The following is an 18352-nucleotide window of genomic DNA, read 5'->3' as shown; positions in this document are numbered from 1 at the left end:
TGTTTTGCAAGTTTAGCTGATGATAAGTAAAGAGTATACTGAATCATTAGTGTTAAATTGCTATATATATGAATTTTTAGATAGTATTAAAATTACCGATATCTTACTATGACAACTAATATTTCGAGTATCAGTCAAGACTGATATCCGATATTTTCTAGCATTAACTAAATATAGTCGAGCATACTCAAAACCGGTTTATGAAAAAAACGCAGTTGGTACACCTCTAGTCCAAAGTGGTGTATTTAGAAATTGGATAAGAACATGTTCTACATGAAGAATAAATAAATAAACCTTAAGATGGTTTATAAGTAAAGAGCCAACACAATATTAAAAAAAAAAAGCGAAAGCACTAATCAACTCGAATCTCAGTACATCGTCTGCATATTTCTCTGGTTCATATTCACAACGGTACAAACTAACATGAACTCGAAAGTTAATACGAGAAACTAATCATAACCAATATGTACATACGAACAAACGTTACAAAGTTAATTACCGCCAAATCATCATTTAACCAACCGTCTTTTCTACAGAATTAACGTGCCAGAAGTTGTTCGATAGTTTACAAATTTCAGCTAAGCATGGTGGGATGCCCGGTCTGAAGCATCCTCTTAAACATGTCCATCCCGAACGCTGAATCTGATGAACTAAACGTAACGCAGCAGTCAATATTATTGGTCAAACGAAAACTAATATTACCGGTCAAACCAAAAACTCACCTTGAGATAGTAATTTCATAGGGAAACGAGACGCCTTCCTTATTTGGTATCGGAGGGATGTGATCTTTTTTCTCGTTAACGAATTTTATTATTTGAAATAAAACTTCGTGCAGAGAGGACTCAAGTGTTGCCCGCCTGGCATTTCTCTCATCAGACGCACTCTCTGTAACAAATTGATATAAATTGTGTTACATAAATATATACATAATATAAATGCACAAATTGAGAACCGAGGCCGATAAGTAGGGGTGGCAAATGTGACCCATTGGGTTGAATGGGTTGTATTAAAATGTATAAAATGGGTCAAACTAAAAAAATAATTTGATAGAAACGGGTTGACATTTCTCGAGTTTTTTTTTAATGGAACGAGAAAAACGGAGGAAACTTTTTAGTACTTTTACTTTTTTAGTTTTTGATTTATATATCGAATTATGATTTTTTAATTATTTTTTTTTTGAATTCTTTAACGAGGGGTTTTTGAAATGGGTCAAAATGCGTTGAGATTTCAGAAACCCCTCATTAAAAAATTCAAAAAAAAAATAATTAAAAATCATAACTCGAAATATAAATCAAAAACTGAAGAAGTAAAAATACTAAAAAGTTTCCTCCGTTTTACACGTTCCATTAAAAAAAAAACTCGAGAAATGTCAACCTGTTTTGACCCGTTTCAATCATTTTCTTTTTTTAGTTTGACCCATTCTGAACCATTATATACATTTTAATACAACCCATTCAACCCAATGGGTCAGAATTGCCACCCCTACCGATAAGTAATCATTATACCATACCTCCAGGATCTAAAACTAATTTAGAATGATGTGATTTTCCAGAATGTGGTTTCTGGTGGTGAGCAACGTTTAAGTTTATATACCATTGTTCCCAGTATAAGTGTTCGACTTTGTGAGTGAACCATGTTGCTTGTTTATTCTTTACTTCAAAGAAAGATAAACATATCTGCATCAATAACATTATCATTAACATTAACGTTAACATTATCGTAAATAAATCAATAACATTCACATTTAAATTTATTTATGAAACCTGGTTTTTCTTGTTTGGGTGTTTCTCGACCCTATCGATGAACTGATCAATCTTTTCGTCTACTTTCTTCTCAAGCTCTGCATCACCACATTGCACCTAGAATTTGACAGTAAACCATGGGTACAATATATTCATCTAAAGATGATTGAATGATGCAGATATATATATATATATATATATATATATATATATATACTTACATATGTGATTTCAAAAAGAGTAAGATCAACATCTTTGGGCCGCACCAGACCTAAAGCTCTGTGAAAGAAAATCGTGTGCAGGATGCCTGCAAACATTTTGGTTGTACGACTGATTACATCTGTTTTACACATCAACTTTTTTATCAAGAAAATCCTGTTTTTGACCAGTTTTTCACAAAAGGTATATGAGCTGTTGACTTTTAAACCCGAGTATGCAGTCATAAGAAAACATTGTAGTATAAACATCATATAGGTCAATAAACATCAACAGTTCACTACATTAAAAAAAACAGGATTGTTCAAGCTGCAAGCACGTATTATTACGGATTTAACTTCTATAAAGTCAACTGAAACATATAAACAATGAAATCTTTAGACGTTTAGGGCGTAAAATTAGATCGGAAAGAAAATGGTCAAATTGGGGAAACTAGGGAATCTAAACGAACCGAACGTTCGGCAAAATGTTTGACGGGAAGATTGTTATGTTCGTTCGTTTAATAAATGAAGGAATACAAACATGAACAAGGAACTTTGTTCAATTAGCTAAAAGAACGAACACGAACAGAGGCCATGTTTGCTCAATTGTGTTATTAACATTCTTTTACGTCCGCTAATGTTTGTTTGTTTATATTTGTTCATTAAAAGTTTTTAATACCTTTTAATGACTTTTCTAACCCTATCATATAAATTAAAAAATATATATATACTACAAACACAAAAGTATATCTAAGTATTATGTGATTAATTCGTATGTAACATTAACACAAATATTAACTAAAAGCTAAAACACCAACACAAACACGTTAGCCGGACCGAACCATTGACACTAACCATTCTCGGTTACCCACACCAAATAAAACATTATTTGTGTTCATTTCCTTAATGATGGAACATGAACTTTGTTCGGTTAGCTGTTCCTGAACCGATCTTTTATCCAATAACAGCTTAACGGACGAACACAAACAACGTTTTGTTTGGTTCGGTCCAGTTCGGGTCATTAACATCCCTAGCCTAGCCATACTACAAGATATAAAAATAAACTTGAAACCTAAAAACATACAATTAGCGATCTAATAAACTTACATCGAAGCACTTCGCGTATCTCAAAGTACTCCACATCCTGAAAACAACACAACACAAGCAAATTATGTAAATCAAATACTAATTATGATGAATCTGTTTAATTAATTAAGTGTAAGTTACCAGTTCTTTGAGTTGGCAAACTTCACAGTTCATAATCGGTTTGAATCGCGAAAGAACCCTAATAATTTGTAATATATGATTTTGAGTTTAATTGAGGTTTATTTGGATCAGGTTGATTGATCATCGTACGTTTGCTTATTTGAGTCATGTTGTGTTTTTTGTTCTTTTGGGGCTTACTCCTTTAACTAAGAAGGTTGGTCAATAACAGTCCTTTATGTATGGGTATTTGACTATTGTTGTGATGAAGTTTTTAGAAAAGTCCGTAGACCAAACGTCATTTTTTTGTTTTAGTTCCAGTACAATAACAAACTTTATGAATACTGACCGACTTCGCGTAGACTCACCGCCTCAACGTCGTGACCAACAATGCTCGGGATTTACCAACTTTATTGAACCCCGCCCCCAATTGGTCATTGGTCCACCACAATTTTTATAATTTTTTTTCATTTTTAGCTCCGGTACCATAACGAACGTAATCAAACCTACCAAATATCATATAGATATCGTTTTAAATATTTTGTTTTTTGTATGTTATCTTTTTCATGTTAATTTGACGAATCAAAATTTTGGGTTTTGACGCTCAAATTTTACCGATGGTGTATATACCGTGACTGTGACCGATACCGACCAAATTCGAGTCGACTCACGGTCATTAAGCTTAGGTTTCACCAATGCTGTGGTTTTGCTAGCTGCCCCGGCGCAATGCGCCGGGTAAAAGAACTAGTTAGCTATAAAATAATATCGAAATTAGTTTCATTTTCTCTACTTCTTTAAGACCATGGACGGTAGAATTTGACTTGAAAAATTGAGTTATATGACGTTGCAAGTAATGCGAGGATGGATTGATGGTGTGGCTTGTGGCCACAAACTATATAAGAAAAAGAAGAGTCACTCTAATGGTAGAAACTAGACAGATATGACATAACATCATCCATGAAGAAGAATGTTGATGCTATAGTAAATGTAAAACAAAATTATACCTCTAGTTGAGAGGCATATCTTAAGTAGTAAGTAGTATTAAATTGTGAATTCTACTAATTTAGGAGTTGTTTGGTAATTTCTTAATAATTCTATTTAGCGATAGGGGTATAGCGTGTTTTGTTACACCTCTTAATCTACCTATCTACCTATACTAATAAAAGAAAATAATTTTATACACATGTCATTCTGAGGTTAATTTTCACTAGCAAATTCCCGCCAAAATCACTTATCTTCTATTGATGGAAAAGAAAAAAAATATTGGTTATAAATATAGTATTGATTATAAGTTTAACATACCGTATTAATTGGTCAATCTCCATTGATTGAATTATTAATGCCATAAATTATATTCTAAACATACTTAATATAAAAAAAATATTAATATAATAATTACATTTCATAAATATATTTTCTTTAAAAATTAAAATCTATATATAAAAGAGTTTATGTTTAAAGGGTACATTAACATTCAATTTTTTGATACATCTTTATATTGAAGAAAACTATAATGTTTTTTTTACAAATATTAAGTGTTAAATATCGTAGACAAATTTTTTATTTTTTATATTTATTATAAAATTATTGTGATAGTTGAACAACAGTGTGTTTATAAGGACAACATGAAAGTTGTTCAAAAGGAATATTTTATGTCTTTTTTGTCTATGGAAAGTATGGAATGTATAACATTTTTGTGAAAGATTTTAGCAACATCTTTCACATCGAAATGCCTCATTGTTTTAATGTTGCTTCATGTGGCATTGCTTCATTATTGTATACCGACGGTAGAACAACTAATTCACAATTTAACATTCAAATATATATATATATATATAATGATATAAAACAACTATATTTGTAATACCTTTTTTACATAATAAAAAGAGACTTACTTATCTTTTTTTGTATTTGTATTAAATTATTTATTGTAATTTATACATTAATTTATCCCGTGTAATACACGGGTTTCTAAAGCTAGTGGCTTATAAAGCGTCTTAATGATTAAGTTACAAAAACATGTTAAATGATCAGAAGTTGTCTTTTAATCAAACCGACATTTTAATGATTCAGTCCTAGATTGCCTTAAAAGCCCCTTGGTGGAACTAAAAGGGTAGGCAAATAAAATGAAAAAAGATCCTGTAATAAAAGAAATTGTGCTATCAGTCTATCTCCCTCAACTTTTTTCACTTCTTGTTTTCTTTTTCTAGAAAAGTTAATAACTAAATGAGAAATTGCTCTACATTTTGTGTGTTAAAAATAAATATCTTTGATTAAGCTAAATGAATAAAAGAAAAGATGTTGGCCCAATTAAAAAAAAAATCAATGTTTTGTGTCCAAATAAATAAAGAGAGAAAATCAATATAGACAATCTAACTATTAAAATGAGCATTGGCAAAATTATTTGAAGTTTCTAATCATAACATTGTTTTTTTTCTTCAATAGAACAATTTCATATGAACTCTTAAAACACAATAGGTGCAATTTGTTAGGAATTCCTTAGGAGACTTGATTGATTGGTATGCAAATTAATCAATAAAGATTATCAGTTAATTAGCTTGTGAATAATTATCTTAGAATCCTAATGATAGGATATATGTTAGATAATTATTGCGGAATTAATCAATTGTGTCCTAGTTGTAGTCAAACATGTTTAAGTTTGCTATATGTACCAGTGAATCGGGGCAAAAACATTGTAAACAAATTTTAGAGTCAGATTTCTTGATTAATAAATGAGTTTGGGTGTGGGCTAAATACGAGTATACCAATTCTCAACTTGATAACAGATAACTTATATAGAGAGACTCATTGGGTAAAACTTACACTACGGCATCAAAAATCTTCATTGGGTAAAACTAAACTGTGAAATGACAATATGAACTCAAGGTGGATTATTACTTCCCTTAATTTCAAATTCAAATAATAACCATTACATCTTCCTCCATTCAAATCCTTTCCTCTTTTATAACACAGTTACACTATCGTAACCGCATAAATCTGGAAAGAACACATGTATATAAAGCTACATTCAACAATAACCGAAAACTTTCTACTTCAATGGTGCTAAACCACATCTTAATGCATTTTCTGGGATGTCATATTCAGTGTGAAAACTCTTTTCATTGTTCCAAACACGAACATACAACTCTTGTCCCAAGTATCGTCTCGGCTAGATTGCAGACCTCAGATTCCACATGCCTTTGTTATCCAAAGAAACCAATATTGCACTCCATGATTTTGGATACACCTATCAAGAAACAACAAATAAGTTGTTCAAGATTCCATTTTTATATAAAAAAATTAATAATAATAAGGTATATTGGTTTTTATTAGTCCCAACTATCTCCTTTTGGTCGTTGTCGGTCCCAACTAACGAATTGGCTGCTCATGGTTCCAACTTTTAACGTATTTGTCACAACGGCCCGCGACTAACGGAATCCTAACACCGTTAGTTGCAGGTAGTCGGAAAAACGTTTTTGGTCGAAAAAGTCTCATTTTTTTCCAGAATACACCACCCGAACACTGCCACCACCACCAATTGACTCACCACCAACCAATTACCACCACTTGAGCACCACCAATCGTTTCCTACAATGTTTCTAGGGTTCCAACGACCTCAATATTTAGGGATTTTACTAGAAAAAAGTTCCTAAAGGTCCGATACAAAGTTACAAAGATGTTTGGGACAAAAATATTGAGTTTTCCGGCAAAAAAACGTTTTTCCGGCAACCTGCAACTAACAGCGTTAAGATTATGTTAGTCGCGGACCGTTGGGAACATATAGGTTAAATGTTGGGATCGTCAGTAGCCAATTCGTTAGTTGAGACTGACAACGACCAAAATACGATACTTCGGATTAATAAAAAACAATAAACCTAATAATAATAATAATAAATACAACTTTAAATTAAATATGTTACCTGCACAGTGTGTCTTGTAGTAGCATCATTAAGATTGTAAAATCTCCTTCTAAGTGTAGAGTTCCACACACCAGAACCAAAGCTATAATTTGAAAATTATTATCATGTTATTTTAATTAAAAAAAAGAAGCTTACCCAACAGTCCAAAAATCTTGACCATCAAGATGCCAAGACTGAACGGTGTTCTCGTTGTTTTGGAAGACGATTTCAACGTAATCATGAAGAGTGAAACCGAGAACCGAGACACCAAGAATTGGAGGGAATGAAGGGGGTGTATCTTTGAGTGAGTTTACCTTAAAGACTCCAGAAATGTTGTAAAAATCAGCAATCTTTAATGGTGTTTTTGGGTTAACATAAGACACTTGATTCACTGCATACCGAAGCTTGCCATTAATATTTGCTTCCGAATTAGCCAATACAATTGTTCTCAGGGGCGGACCCACATAGGTCCGATCGGGGTCCCGGGACACTGATGTTTTTTAAAAATTACTTAGAGACGATATATTAAATTTTGTAAGGACCCCATAAAAATTAATACTTGGAACCCATACTATTATGATTGAACTGGTACAGTGGAAAGTCCCTTGTTTTACTTGTGAGAGGTTGTAGGTTCAAGCCCCACCATACTCCTTTTTTGTTGTTTTTTTAATATCCTAGTCTTAGTTATTCAGTTAGGGTATTTGTGCTTTTTGTTAGTTTCTCTCATATAGTCATTATCACCACGCAACATATATAATGTTAACATGGATTTTGCATATTCTTTTATTATTTACCTTGTGTATGTATATTATAATTAATCATTTATTTGTGTTAGAGTTATTTTTTCATGTTTTGGTCAATTATGTAAGACCATATATATAGATTACGTTCATGTTTTTCGGGTATGAATTAAAAGTGTATGTTTCATCTAGTTTCTAATTAGATTCTTTCTACTTACTCGTTTCCAATGACACCATAGTCCCATGTTTATTATGTTCCTCGCCTCGACCCGACCCGAATAACGACCGACCCGAAAAATTTTGTAAACCGAAAAAATTGGGACCCCATTGACAAAATATCCTGGGTCCGCCACTGATTGTTTTGTTACCGGGATTGTCCCATAATGATACGAGCCTTGCGGGTTTGGCCTAGCTGCATTTGCTGTCAAATTCCATCTAAAAAAAATAAAAAAAAATTGCCTCATATATGGTATGTCAAGACTCAAGAATATGTTGTACCTTATTGTTCTTGCCTGCTTCATGGACCAGTGGATTTGATAGGTGGGACCAATAGGCAGTGGTAAAGAAGCTTTGGTTTGCGAGCCGTCATAATGAAGGATACCGGTAGCGGTAAGCGTGGGCTTGGTGAAACGAGTCGAAGCAACGATGAAATAGTCTTTTACCGGAGCATGAAGTTTGACCAAGAAAGATGCAGATTGACCAACATGAAGGTCGAATGATTCATACGCTTCTTGAAGCGTATGGGATCCTTCGGTCTCAACTAATGTCAGTGTATTACCTTGGATCCTAAAGTTGACTGAAGTAGTCAATGCCACATTTGACACCCTAAACATGTACAATCCACCTGGATCACAACAAACATGAGTTGGTTAAAAGATGCGGCATTTGAAACATGAACACATAAGCGGATAGATGTTATATCATTATATACCTTCTTTAACGGTAAAAGAGGTTGAAGAAGAACGCCCGTTGATGAGAAGACCATCGGCCATATATATATATATACATATATATATATATATGTGTGTGTGTGTATTATATATCTAATAAGTGTAATAAATAGATTTTCCTATTAAGGATTTAAACAAAATATTTACATCTTACTTATTATTTTATTTAATTTCTATATTTAATCATTTATTTATTTAGATTTTATTATTTCAAGCATATCTTATATTACTGAAATTATTTAAGTATTTAATTATATATCTTATCAAGAATAATTATTGGTGAATTTATAATTAATAAGACTAATGATTTTAACTATATAAATCAATCGTTCAAATCTATAACATTCTAATCCCAAACATAACTCAATTCACTTCGACACTTTAAATCATTATACGCGTTGTCTCATTATTAATTAATTCATATTAATATTATTTTCACTAGGAATCCTTGACGGTATATCCCGAAGGGTTCATCTTTCTTATCATCATCCTCATTTGTATTTTGTTCATCCGATCAGGTGAGTATCACATTCCCCCATTTTACTCATTTTCTCACGTTTTGGGGACATATGCGTATATATATTTCTCATATATACTTATACTCAAAACTGCAACTATTTTCTTATGTGTTAACAACTTATACCTTACTTGCATATGTGCTTACTTGCTTTATATGCTTCCGCATTTGGAGAGGTCCAACATGATCAGAATAGTATGATCATACGCCAGTCGTTACAGCCTTTGTGCTTCTCGACGTCTCTGTTGTACTTGCTCATTTGGTTAATTTGTTATTCTCATATGACTGGTTGCAATTACTTATTTTTATATATATTATATGTACAACTAAACTGGTGTGTTGCTCACTCAACATGTGTTGTTGACAAAATTATATTTTTGTACGCATATGCAGGTTATCGTAGAAATTTAATGCAGGTTGGTGAAGACTTAGTGAAAAATTTAAGTTAGAAAATAATCAATCAAGATCATTTGTAATATAAATTGTATTGTTGTATGATTATGGATTATGTATTTGTTTGTATTTGATTTATTTGAAAACTTAATTTAATTAATAGATATTGTCATTTAAATAATGTTGCATGATAGTAACCTTTGAAAAGCTGTTAGCAATCAGTTTACGCCCCGACATTTCCGCCGTAGGTTGAGGTGTGACAATAAACATTATGTTTCTAGTCATTCGTGACGTGGTTATCACACCTCGATGAGGATGATAGATCTTGCATATGCTTTTTCGAATGACTGCTGTTAAGTCTTTCTTGTGACATCCCACATCGGTTGGGAAGGATAACTAAGCCTTCTTTATAAGGAGGTGGATACCTTCCCCATCATAACGCGTTTTGGGCGCTTAATGGTAGTGGATGAGAGGAGAATTCCACAGTTAAGCGTGCTCAGGTGGGAGAAGTATGAGGATGGGTGACCACCTGGGCAACCAAAAGCAAATCCGTGAGGCGATGGTGGTACGTCTCGGCCAAAGCGGACAATATTATGGTGCGGTGGTAGCTGGGTTGGTACATTTCTCTTGTAATTGTCCTAGACTTAACATGTTCAAAGTCAACTCAGGAACATAGTAAACTTGGCTTATGACTTGAGTGACTCCTTCAACTTCGAATCTCACCTCTCCAATTCCCTTAACCGAGAGTCGGTGGTCATTTCCCAATTTCACTGAATGTTTAAATTCCTCATCTAAGTTAATGAACCATTCTCTAGTACCCGTCATATGGTTCGAGCAGGCTTAATCGAGGAACCATATTCCTTCCTTGATTTCCCTTTTTTACTTTCGCATGAGCCATCATAATCAAATCTTCACTTTCATCAAATTCTGTATAGTTGGATGACTTGTCTCCCCGAGGGCATTCATAGGCAAAATGCCCTAGTTGGTGACATTTATAACACTGCACAGCCGATTTGTCAAAATCAGGCCTAGATCTACCTCGGCCTCGGCCCTTTCCCCGACTAGTTGGGCTCCGACCTCGTCCCCTTCCTCGACCTCCAGTCGAATCAAATTCTACTCTTAGTACTTGATTGTTATTAGGTTTTTAACTATCTTTTGCTCATGCACGAGCAAGGAACTTTGTAACTCGTCCACGCTCATAGTGTCTGTGTCCTTTGATTATTCAATAGAGCACACTACATAATTGAAATTCTCAGTTAGCGATATGATAATCTTTTCAATGATCATTCCATCAGTTATGTCTTCGCCAAAATTTCTCATTGCATTGCTCGTAGTCATCACACGGCCAAAGTATTCTGTAATACTTACCCCCTTTTTCATCTCCAAGATTTCGAATTCTCTTCGTAATCTTTTCAATTGGGCCTTCTTCACTCTCACATTTCCCTGGTACTTACTCTTCATGGCATCCCAGATCTGTTTTGATGTCTCCTTGTGCATCATGGTTTTCAATATCTGTTTGTCTATTGACTAGAACAGATAGTTTTGTGCTTTCAAATCCTTGAGACGCATGGCCTCCAGGCTGGCTCTTTGAGCAGCAGTTGTTTCGGCTCCTTCTTGTGGTTCTGAGTACCTTGGTTCTATCACAGACCAGTACTCCTTTGATTTCAGAAAAGTCTTCATCAGCAAACTCCAATGTTCGTAGTCCTCATCGAACTTAGGAACACTTGGTACTTAGAAGTTTGAGTTTTCTACTGCCATCGTATCTTTCTCTCACTAACTCTCCCAGATTGCTCTGATACCACTTGTAAAGTAGTAATATCAGATACAAATGATCACTCAAATTTTCTGGTACTTTATTCATCAAAGTGGCTACTATATATATATAGCTTACAAGAAATAAGAGAAAGCATAACTTAAACCTAAAAAGCTGGTCATGGATAACAACCCCTGAAAACTAGGACAACACAACAACTCGATCAATACTCCAATAGACTAAACGTGCATGTATACACGCAGACTCAAACAAAGACACGAATAAACCCTAACAAACTCGTTGGACTAGAAACACACTAATGGGCTAAGGCCCAATTATTCTTAACACACAATAGGCTATAGACTAAAACACAAGCCCAGAAGAAACATAACTCCAGCCCACTTCAGGGTGTTGAATTGCGGTGGCGCCAATGAAAAAACATGAACTCTCACCCCTCCTGGGTCAGATGGAAGTTCCCTTCGGTTTTGGACACTAACAAACCTGCACCTCGATCTTCTTCTCAGGTTGCTCGAGACCTTCCATGGAAAGACCGGGGGAGTGGAGATGACTGCTAAGAGTAAACCCTTTTTTACAGACACAGAAATATTGGTGGAGGCCAAAAGAGTCCAAGAAAGGATCCCTTCAAATGAGAGATGAAGGTCCTTTATATAGAGGACTCCATGGCAATCATCATGAACCCTAACCTTAATGGGCCAAGCCCTGTTAGGGGTTACCTCCACAACCCCTCGGCCGGCCCATTGGGCCTTAGTTAGTAAACAATACTAATATAATTATACGAGTTGTAATGTAATAAGTAAATGGTCGTACCGGGGGTACGGGACCCTACCCCTACACAAATCTTTTTCATGAGGCCGAATTTCATAGGGATCGATTATCTATTAGTGGGACGTCATAGTGTTAATATTCGGTAATTAGAGTTTATTAAATTTAAATTAAAAAATATATATAAATTACTAATTTGGCACTTCTTAGGGGTTGTTTCTAAATTTCATGGGTTGGTTTCAAAGTTTAAAGGGGTGTTTACAAAATTTTTTGATTGTGTGTGTGTGCGCACGCACGTGTGTGAGGTGGGGGGAGGGGGGATTTTTACTTGCACAAAACACTAATTTTTTTGTTGGCGGCTACACCCTTGGGATGGCAGTGGTCTGCCCCTAACTTAAGATAATCAAACTAGGTCAAACCCAGCCCCTTGTTAGGAGATGATCGACAACGAAAACACAAACAACCTAGGAACCTTAGAAAAATACAAATCAATCTCAAGGTTTTGTAGACTAATGATGCACGAGATTGATTGGTGCTTGTAGATGGGCTTTCCTTTTGGTGCATAACATTTACTAGACACCAATGGGTGCATCAAATAATCACATTCAATTTTTCAATGGTCACATATAGTTTTTCAGGACATCCTTTTTCGGTGCGTCAAAAACAGTAGTTCAATGAGTCAATAATTCAATACGTCTATATATCTATGTACATATACAACGTACAATTATAACTTGTTCATGTAAGCAAATTGTTTACTTTTTATTTTTTTATTTTTTTTGCTATGGTTTGTTAAATATTTATTTATTTGAAAGCACAAAGGTTCATGTTGAGTGTTAAATTCCTGCTTCTTTAAAGTTCATGTCGAGTGTTTAACGAACATTATCTTCCAATCAGTGTTCCAAACGGTGAAATGGCAATGGGTACAACAAATAATCACATTCAATTTTTCAATGGTCACATATAGTTTTTCAGGACATCCTTTTTCAGTGCGTCAAAAACAGTAGTTCAATGAATCAATAATTCAATACGTCTATATATCTATATATCTATGTACATATACAACAATTACAACTTGTTCATGTAAGCAAATTGTTTACTTTTTATTTTATTATTTATTATTTTTTGCTATGGTTTGTTAAATATATATTTATTTATTTGAAAGCACAAAGGTTCATGCTGAGTGTTAAATTCCTGCTTCTTTAAAGTTCATGTCGAGTGTTTAATGAACATTATCTTACAATCAGTGTTCCAAACGGTGAAATGGTGCTTCAGTTCGGATGTTTAATTTGAGTCCGGATGATCATCTCCTGACTACACAAGATGAGATTATTATTAGGGAAAATTTCCTAAATAGCTTAATTTGACCAACATTTTCTAAAAATAACCTAGGTTTTCAACAAATCCCTAAAATAGCCAAAGAACTCCGTCGAATCCGACGGTAACAAGAACTGATCTGACGGATTAATACAACTTATCAGATGTTGACACGTATTAAAACTTTCTGGTGGATTCGATGTTATTTAAGCTATCCGACGGCTTCATGTTCTAGACGACGTAATAATAAACCATCGGATCCGACGATTCAGTTCATGCTTCCGTCGGATCTGACTGTTTAATTTGTCCGTCAAAACCTAGATTTTCAATTCGAGGGTTTTTTATTTTGAGTTCTAGAGTGAAATTGAATACTATAGCTGTGTTCTCCTCGAAAAACTAAGCGATTTACACTATGAATATGCTTGATTTTGTGAAGAAATAAGAAATATAGAGACGGGGATTAGTTATGGAGGTTTAGATTTGAGAGGTAGAAGATGAAGATTTCCGTCGTATCCATTAAAAATTCCGTCGGATTCGACGGTTCTTTAACGAATTCCGTCGGATAAATTAATATGTTGACACGTGACATAATTTTAAAGGTCCACAAATTCTGTCGCACGGTGTTAAAATTTCATCAGATCAGACGAAATTGTTTGACCATTTTAAGTATTTGTTGAAAACCTATATTATATCTAAAAACTGTTGGTAAACTAGGCTATTTAGAGAATTTTCTGGTATTATTAACATCCAATTATTTGCCATATATTTAAAACAAACAAAAACTTTTAAAAATCCTTAACAACCGCGTCCCGACTGGATTTTGTCGCCATCCACCGGAATAATTGAGAGAATCTATAAAGAAAAGAAAGAACCTTAATTCCTTGTCATTTAAACGTCGACTTAAAAGTCAACCAAACCCCAATAAAATTATTATTCGTTCATCTAGATCTAAATACCTCTTTTGAAAACCTTGAATCATTTAACTAACTAATTAGTGATTTAATTTGTAGGTGTGACTAGAAATGGCAGAGCTTTTTGCAGGAGCAGCTATAGGTGCTGTGTTTGGTGAGTTGCTGAAACTAGTCATAGACACGGCTATACAAGTCAGCGAATTCCAACCGCTACTCACAGGCTTCGAAAGAACCCTGAAAACGATCGAACCATCATTTGTTGATATTGACAAACTCTCGAAGCGTCCTGTTGGAGAGAGGACAATACTCCGCGGCTTATTAGACAAGGGGAAGAAGCTCGTTGTCAAGTGCTCGAGCACCAACAGTTTGAATTTAATAATGATAAAACGGTACTCAAAGAAGCTGATTGATTTGGACAATGATCTTTGCAAGTTCTTTCATATAGAAGCGTCCATGGCGACTTTGGCTGGAATTAATGCTTTATTGGACCGAAACAGGCCTTTTGAATCGTGTGGTGTTCCAGAGCTCCCGGAGTTCATTATTGATTTGGACCAGCATCTAGCAATGTTGAAGCATAGGCTGCTCAAGGATATTACACGAGTGTTGGTGGTTTCAGCCCCTGGGCTGGAGGTTTTGGCAAGACTACTTTGGCCAATATGCTTTGTCACGATGATGGTATCAAAGGTACGTACCCACAATTCTTCTTGACGTTCGTTTAGATCACAGGTGACATGATGTATGGGTTAGTTTGGATTGGTTGTTAGGTCAGTATGGATTTGGGTCACGATGGGTTTGGGTCAAGATGTGTAATTGAAAAAACATGTTAAGATGAGTTTGTGTCAAGATGGTTTAATTTAATATTTTTATGGCGGTTAACGATGTATTATTAAAATGCGTACCGGCGCCCGGTTAATGCGTTTTGCGCGTACCGATAACGTTTAATAGGTAACAAATCAAAAACTTAAACCCATTAATTTTCACCATTGAACGATCGTGACTCATTCCATCCTTTTGCTTCTTTTAGCTTGACTCATTCTAGCCGGCTAAACATTTTATTTAAACCCAAAACAACCCAAAAGGTTTTTACTATGACCCAAAATGACCGAGGGGGTTACATTTGCCAGCCCTAGTTTAGATCGTTTATTTATGGTTTCATCGTTCTTGTTTGAATATTGACAGGAAAATTTGGTGACAACATCCTCTATTTAACTGTCTCAGCTGAAGCCAGTTTTATGAGCCTTGCCAAAAGCCTACTTATACATTATGACATAAATAATTATGATTTTAGAAACAAACAAGACGCCAAGAATCAAATCAAGAACCTACTTAAACAAAGGGTATCGGGTAAATTAATGTTGTTGGTCCTTGATGATGTCTGGTCGGAATCTCTTATTCAGGATCTTATGTTCCAAACTCCAGAATTCAAAATTCTGGCCACGTCAAGGTTCTTGTTTAAAAAGTTTAACTCGACGTATGAATTGAACTATTTGAATGCTGAAAGTACAAAGACTCTTTTCTGCTATCATGCGTTTGTAGGTGGTTCGAGTCCTGTTAATAGTGACCAAGATGATCTCATCGACCAGGTAGATGAATAACATTTCCATATATAGGAATTAAATTGCTAATTCTCATGTGGTTTTGTTTGTGCTTGTGGATGCAGGTAGTTGAATTCTGCAAAGGCATTCCATTAGCGCTAATTGTTGTTGGTGCATCACTATGTGGTGAACCTGAGGTTACTTGGAGATCCACTCTCTGGCAATGGTCTGAAGGTCAATCCATATTAGAGTCTCATGAGCAGCTGCTGCTCTGTCTCCGGACCAGTATCGATACACTGAGTGAGTTGCATAAAAATTGTTTCTTGGACTTAGGTTTGTTTCCTAAGGACGACCAGATTGCGGGTACCACTCTAATGGATATGTGGGTAGAGTTGTCCAACCTTGATGATGGCGGTGCGCGTGCCTCTGACAACCTCAACAAACTCAAATCAAGAAATCTTGTCAATCTTGTTCCGATCAGGTACTCCCACATATATTTCATATTTTTTTTAAAGTTGGTTACTACATCAAGTTTTCACGGGTTTTAACAACTCTAGTGAGATTTTATTCTATACTTTCCCTACACACACACGCACACATTTGAGATTACCCAACACAATCGTTCTTGAACCATCCGACTCTTGAATATGAAGACGGTTAACCAAACATAACATAATAAACTAATACATATATATGTAAATTTTATATAATATAAAGTTTCTTCCATAATGTTATTGTACCCATAATGACTTTATATAGTTTGCTACTTTCATGGGTAGTTTCTTTCTTTGCTACACGGCTTTTATCTCTATTAAAACCATTGATCAACTAACCAGCATATGATATTATAGAAAAGCAGCAGGTGAACCAGAAGGCCATTGTAGTCATTATCGTGTGACGCAGCATGATATGCTTAGAGAGTTGGCCATCCACCTGAGCAGGAAAGAGTCTGAAGCAAATCGAAAACGGATGTTCATAGAAATCCCTAATAATGACTTTCCTGAATGGTGGGCTCAAGGACCCATCGCTGCACGCATCTTATCTATTTCAACAGGTTTGTGATCACTTTTATGCTTACCAATGAAAAGTTCGTTAATTCCTAATAGAATCTAATCTCTAGAGAATAAGCGAAGAGTATTTTGAATATGAAGAAAGTGTGATTATAATTTACAAGTGATAATATTACACATATAGCTTCCGAGGAACACATACAAATTCTAAGAAGAGAACTCTGAGAACCACACAATCACTTGTATGTTGAGCTTGTGACTTGTGAGAGTGTTATACAATGTGAGATAGATATAGCAGGGCAGTTAAGCGTAACATAACGGCCTTATTTACTATAGTCAAAGCAATACGCAAACATGCCTATGTGGTAATTCTTGCATTTATATTCTTAAACTTGGTTTTTGTTTTGAAGGTTCTCTAACTTTGAATTGACAACATGTGGATAATTATATGCATTCATCTTGTCTCTTTAATAACCTTAACTCACAATCTTTAACTACAGATAAAGAATTCAGCTCTACTTGGAATGATGATCTAAATGCGCCTAATGTTGAAGTATTGATATTGAATATAAGGAGTGAAAACTACAAATTGCCCGAGTTCATCAAGAAAATGAGCAAACTAAATGTTTTAATTGTGACAGGCTACGGAGTTTATCCTACTCAACTAGACAATCTTCAAGTTTTAGCATCTTTATCCAAATTGCATAGAATCAGATTCGAACACGTTTCAGTTTCTCCGTTTATCCAAGCCATCTTCACATTGAAGACTCTAAAGAAACTTACCTTTGTTATGTGCAAGATAGGTGATGCTCTCAGCAGTGGTACCACCGAGTATCCTTACACGCTGGAAAACCTCAAATATCTTGAAATCGATTTGTGTAATGATCTGAAGGAACTGCCAGCAGGACTATGTAGTTCCGTTCGTCTCGAGAAACTGGTCATCACGAATTGCGAAGAGCTGGATTCTCTTCCTAATGACTTAGGAAGTCTGTCAAATGTTGAAATCTTGAGCCTTCATCGCTGCATAAAACTAAAAGAATTACCTGAATCAGTCAGAAGCCTCCGTAAACTGAGAGTACTTGATGTATCTGATTGTTTGGATATAACTGCACTGCCTGAACAAATTGGCGAGCTAAGCAGCCTGAAAGCGATTGATATCAGTGGTTGTGAAGGGTTGAAAATGTTGCCGAAATCTCTGGCTGGATTGGAAAAGCTCAAAAATGTTACGTGCGACGAAGAGAGATCGTATTTGTGGAAGAATATTGAAAGCCACCCTGGTAAGGTGAAGATTAACTTTGTTGAAGAGGACAGATCTGAAACTTTTAAGATAATCTACCATTAGCTTATCTTGATCCTGTTTTTGTCAAATTATAAAATTCTGGTGTTGTAATAAGTAATAACA

At 34.9% G+C, this 18352-nt stretch overlaps 2 protein-coding genes and 1 pseudogene across 3 annotated transcripts; 1 reads left to right on the top strand and 2 right to left on the bottom strand.

The window, feature by feature from the left end:
- Positions 1 to 356: 356 nt before the first annotated feature.
- On the bottom strand, positions 357 to 3273 carry LOC143539701 (autophagy-related protein 101-like). 2 transcript variants are annotated; one of them, XM_077032934.1, is made up of 7 exons: positions 3167 to 3273; positions 3047 to 3083; positions 1964 to 2049; positions 1764 to 1859; positions 1511 to 1676; positions 723 to 885; positions 357 to 650 (listed from the first exon to the last, which is right to left on the bottom strand). In XM_077032934.1, exons 1-7 carry the CDS (start codon positions 3197 to 3199, stop codon positions 575 to 577), a joined length of 657 nt encoding a protein of 218 aa, XP_076889049.1. In that variant the 5' UTR covers positions 3200 to 3273; the 3' UTR covers positions 357 to 574. The 2 variants fall into 2 exon arrangements, with proteins under 2 accessions (XP_076889049.1, XP_076889050.1); XM_077032935.1 differs by having other exon boundaries at positions 357 to 642.
- A 2626-nt stretch (positions 3274 to 5899) lies between these two features.
- LOC143539754 (L-ascorbate oxidase homolog) lies at positions 5900 to 11502 on the bottom strand (annotated as a pseudogene).
- A 3892-nt stretch (positions 11503 to 15394) lies between these two features.
- Positions 15395 to 18352, top strand: LOC143539730 (putative disease resistance protein At5g66900). Its single transcript, XM_077032958.1, has 4 exons — positions 15395 to 15988; positions 16066 to 16421; positions 16792 to 16994; positions 17451 to 18352. Exons 1-4 carry the CDS (start codon positions 15638 to 15640, stop codon positions 18290 to 18292), a joined length of 1752 nt encoding a protein of 583 aa, XP_076889073.1. The 5' UTR covers positions 15395 to 15637; the 3' UTR covers positions 18293 to 18352.

This window comes from Bidens hawaiensis, unplaced genomic scaffold (assembly GCF_021521415.1).
Source record: "Bidens hawaiensis isolate Kalapana, Puna unplaced genomic scaffold, B.hawaiensis_p1.1 tig00012010_1, whole genome shotgun sequence".
NCBI lineage: Eukaryota > Viridiplantae > Streptophyta > Magnoliopsida > Asterales > Asteraceae > Bidens > Bidens hawaiensis.
Note: the sequence above shows the minus strand (reverse complement) of the source record. Positions and strands in the feature narration are given on the sequence as shown.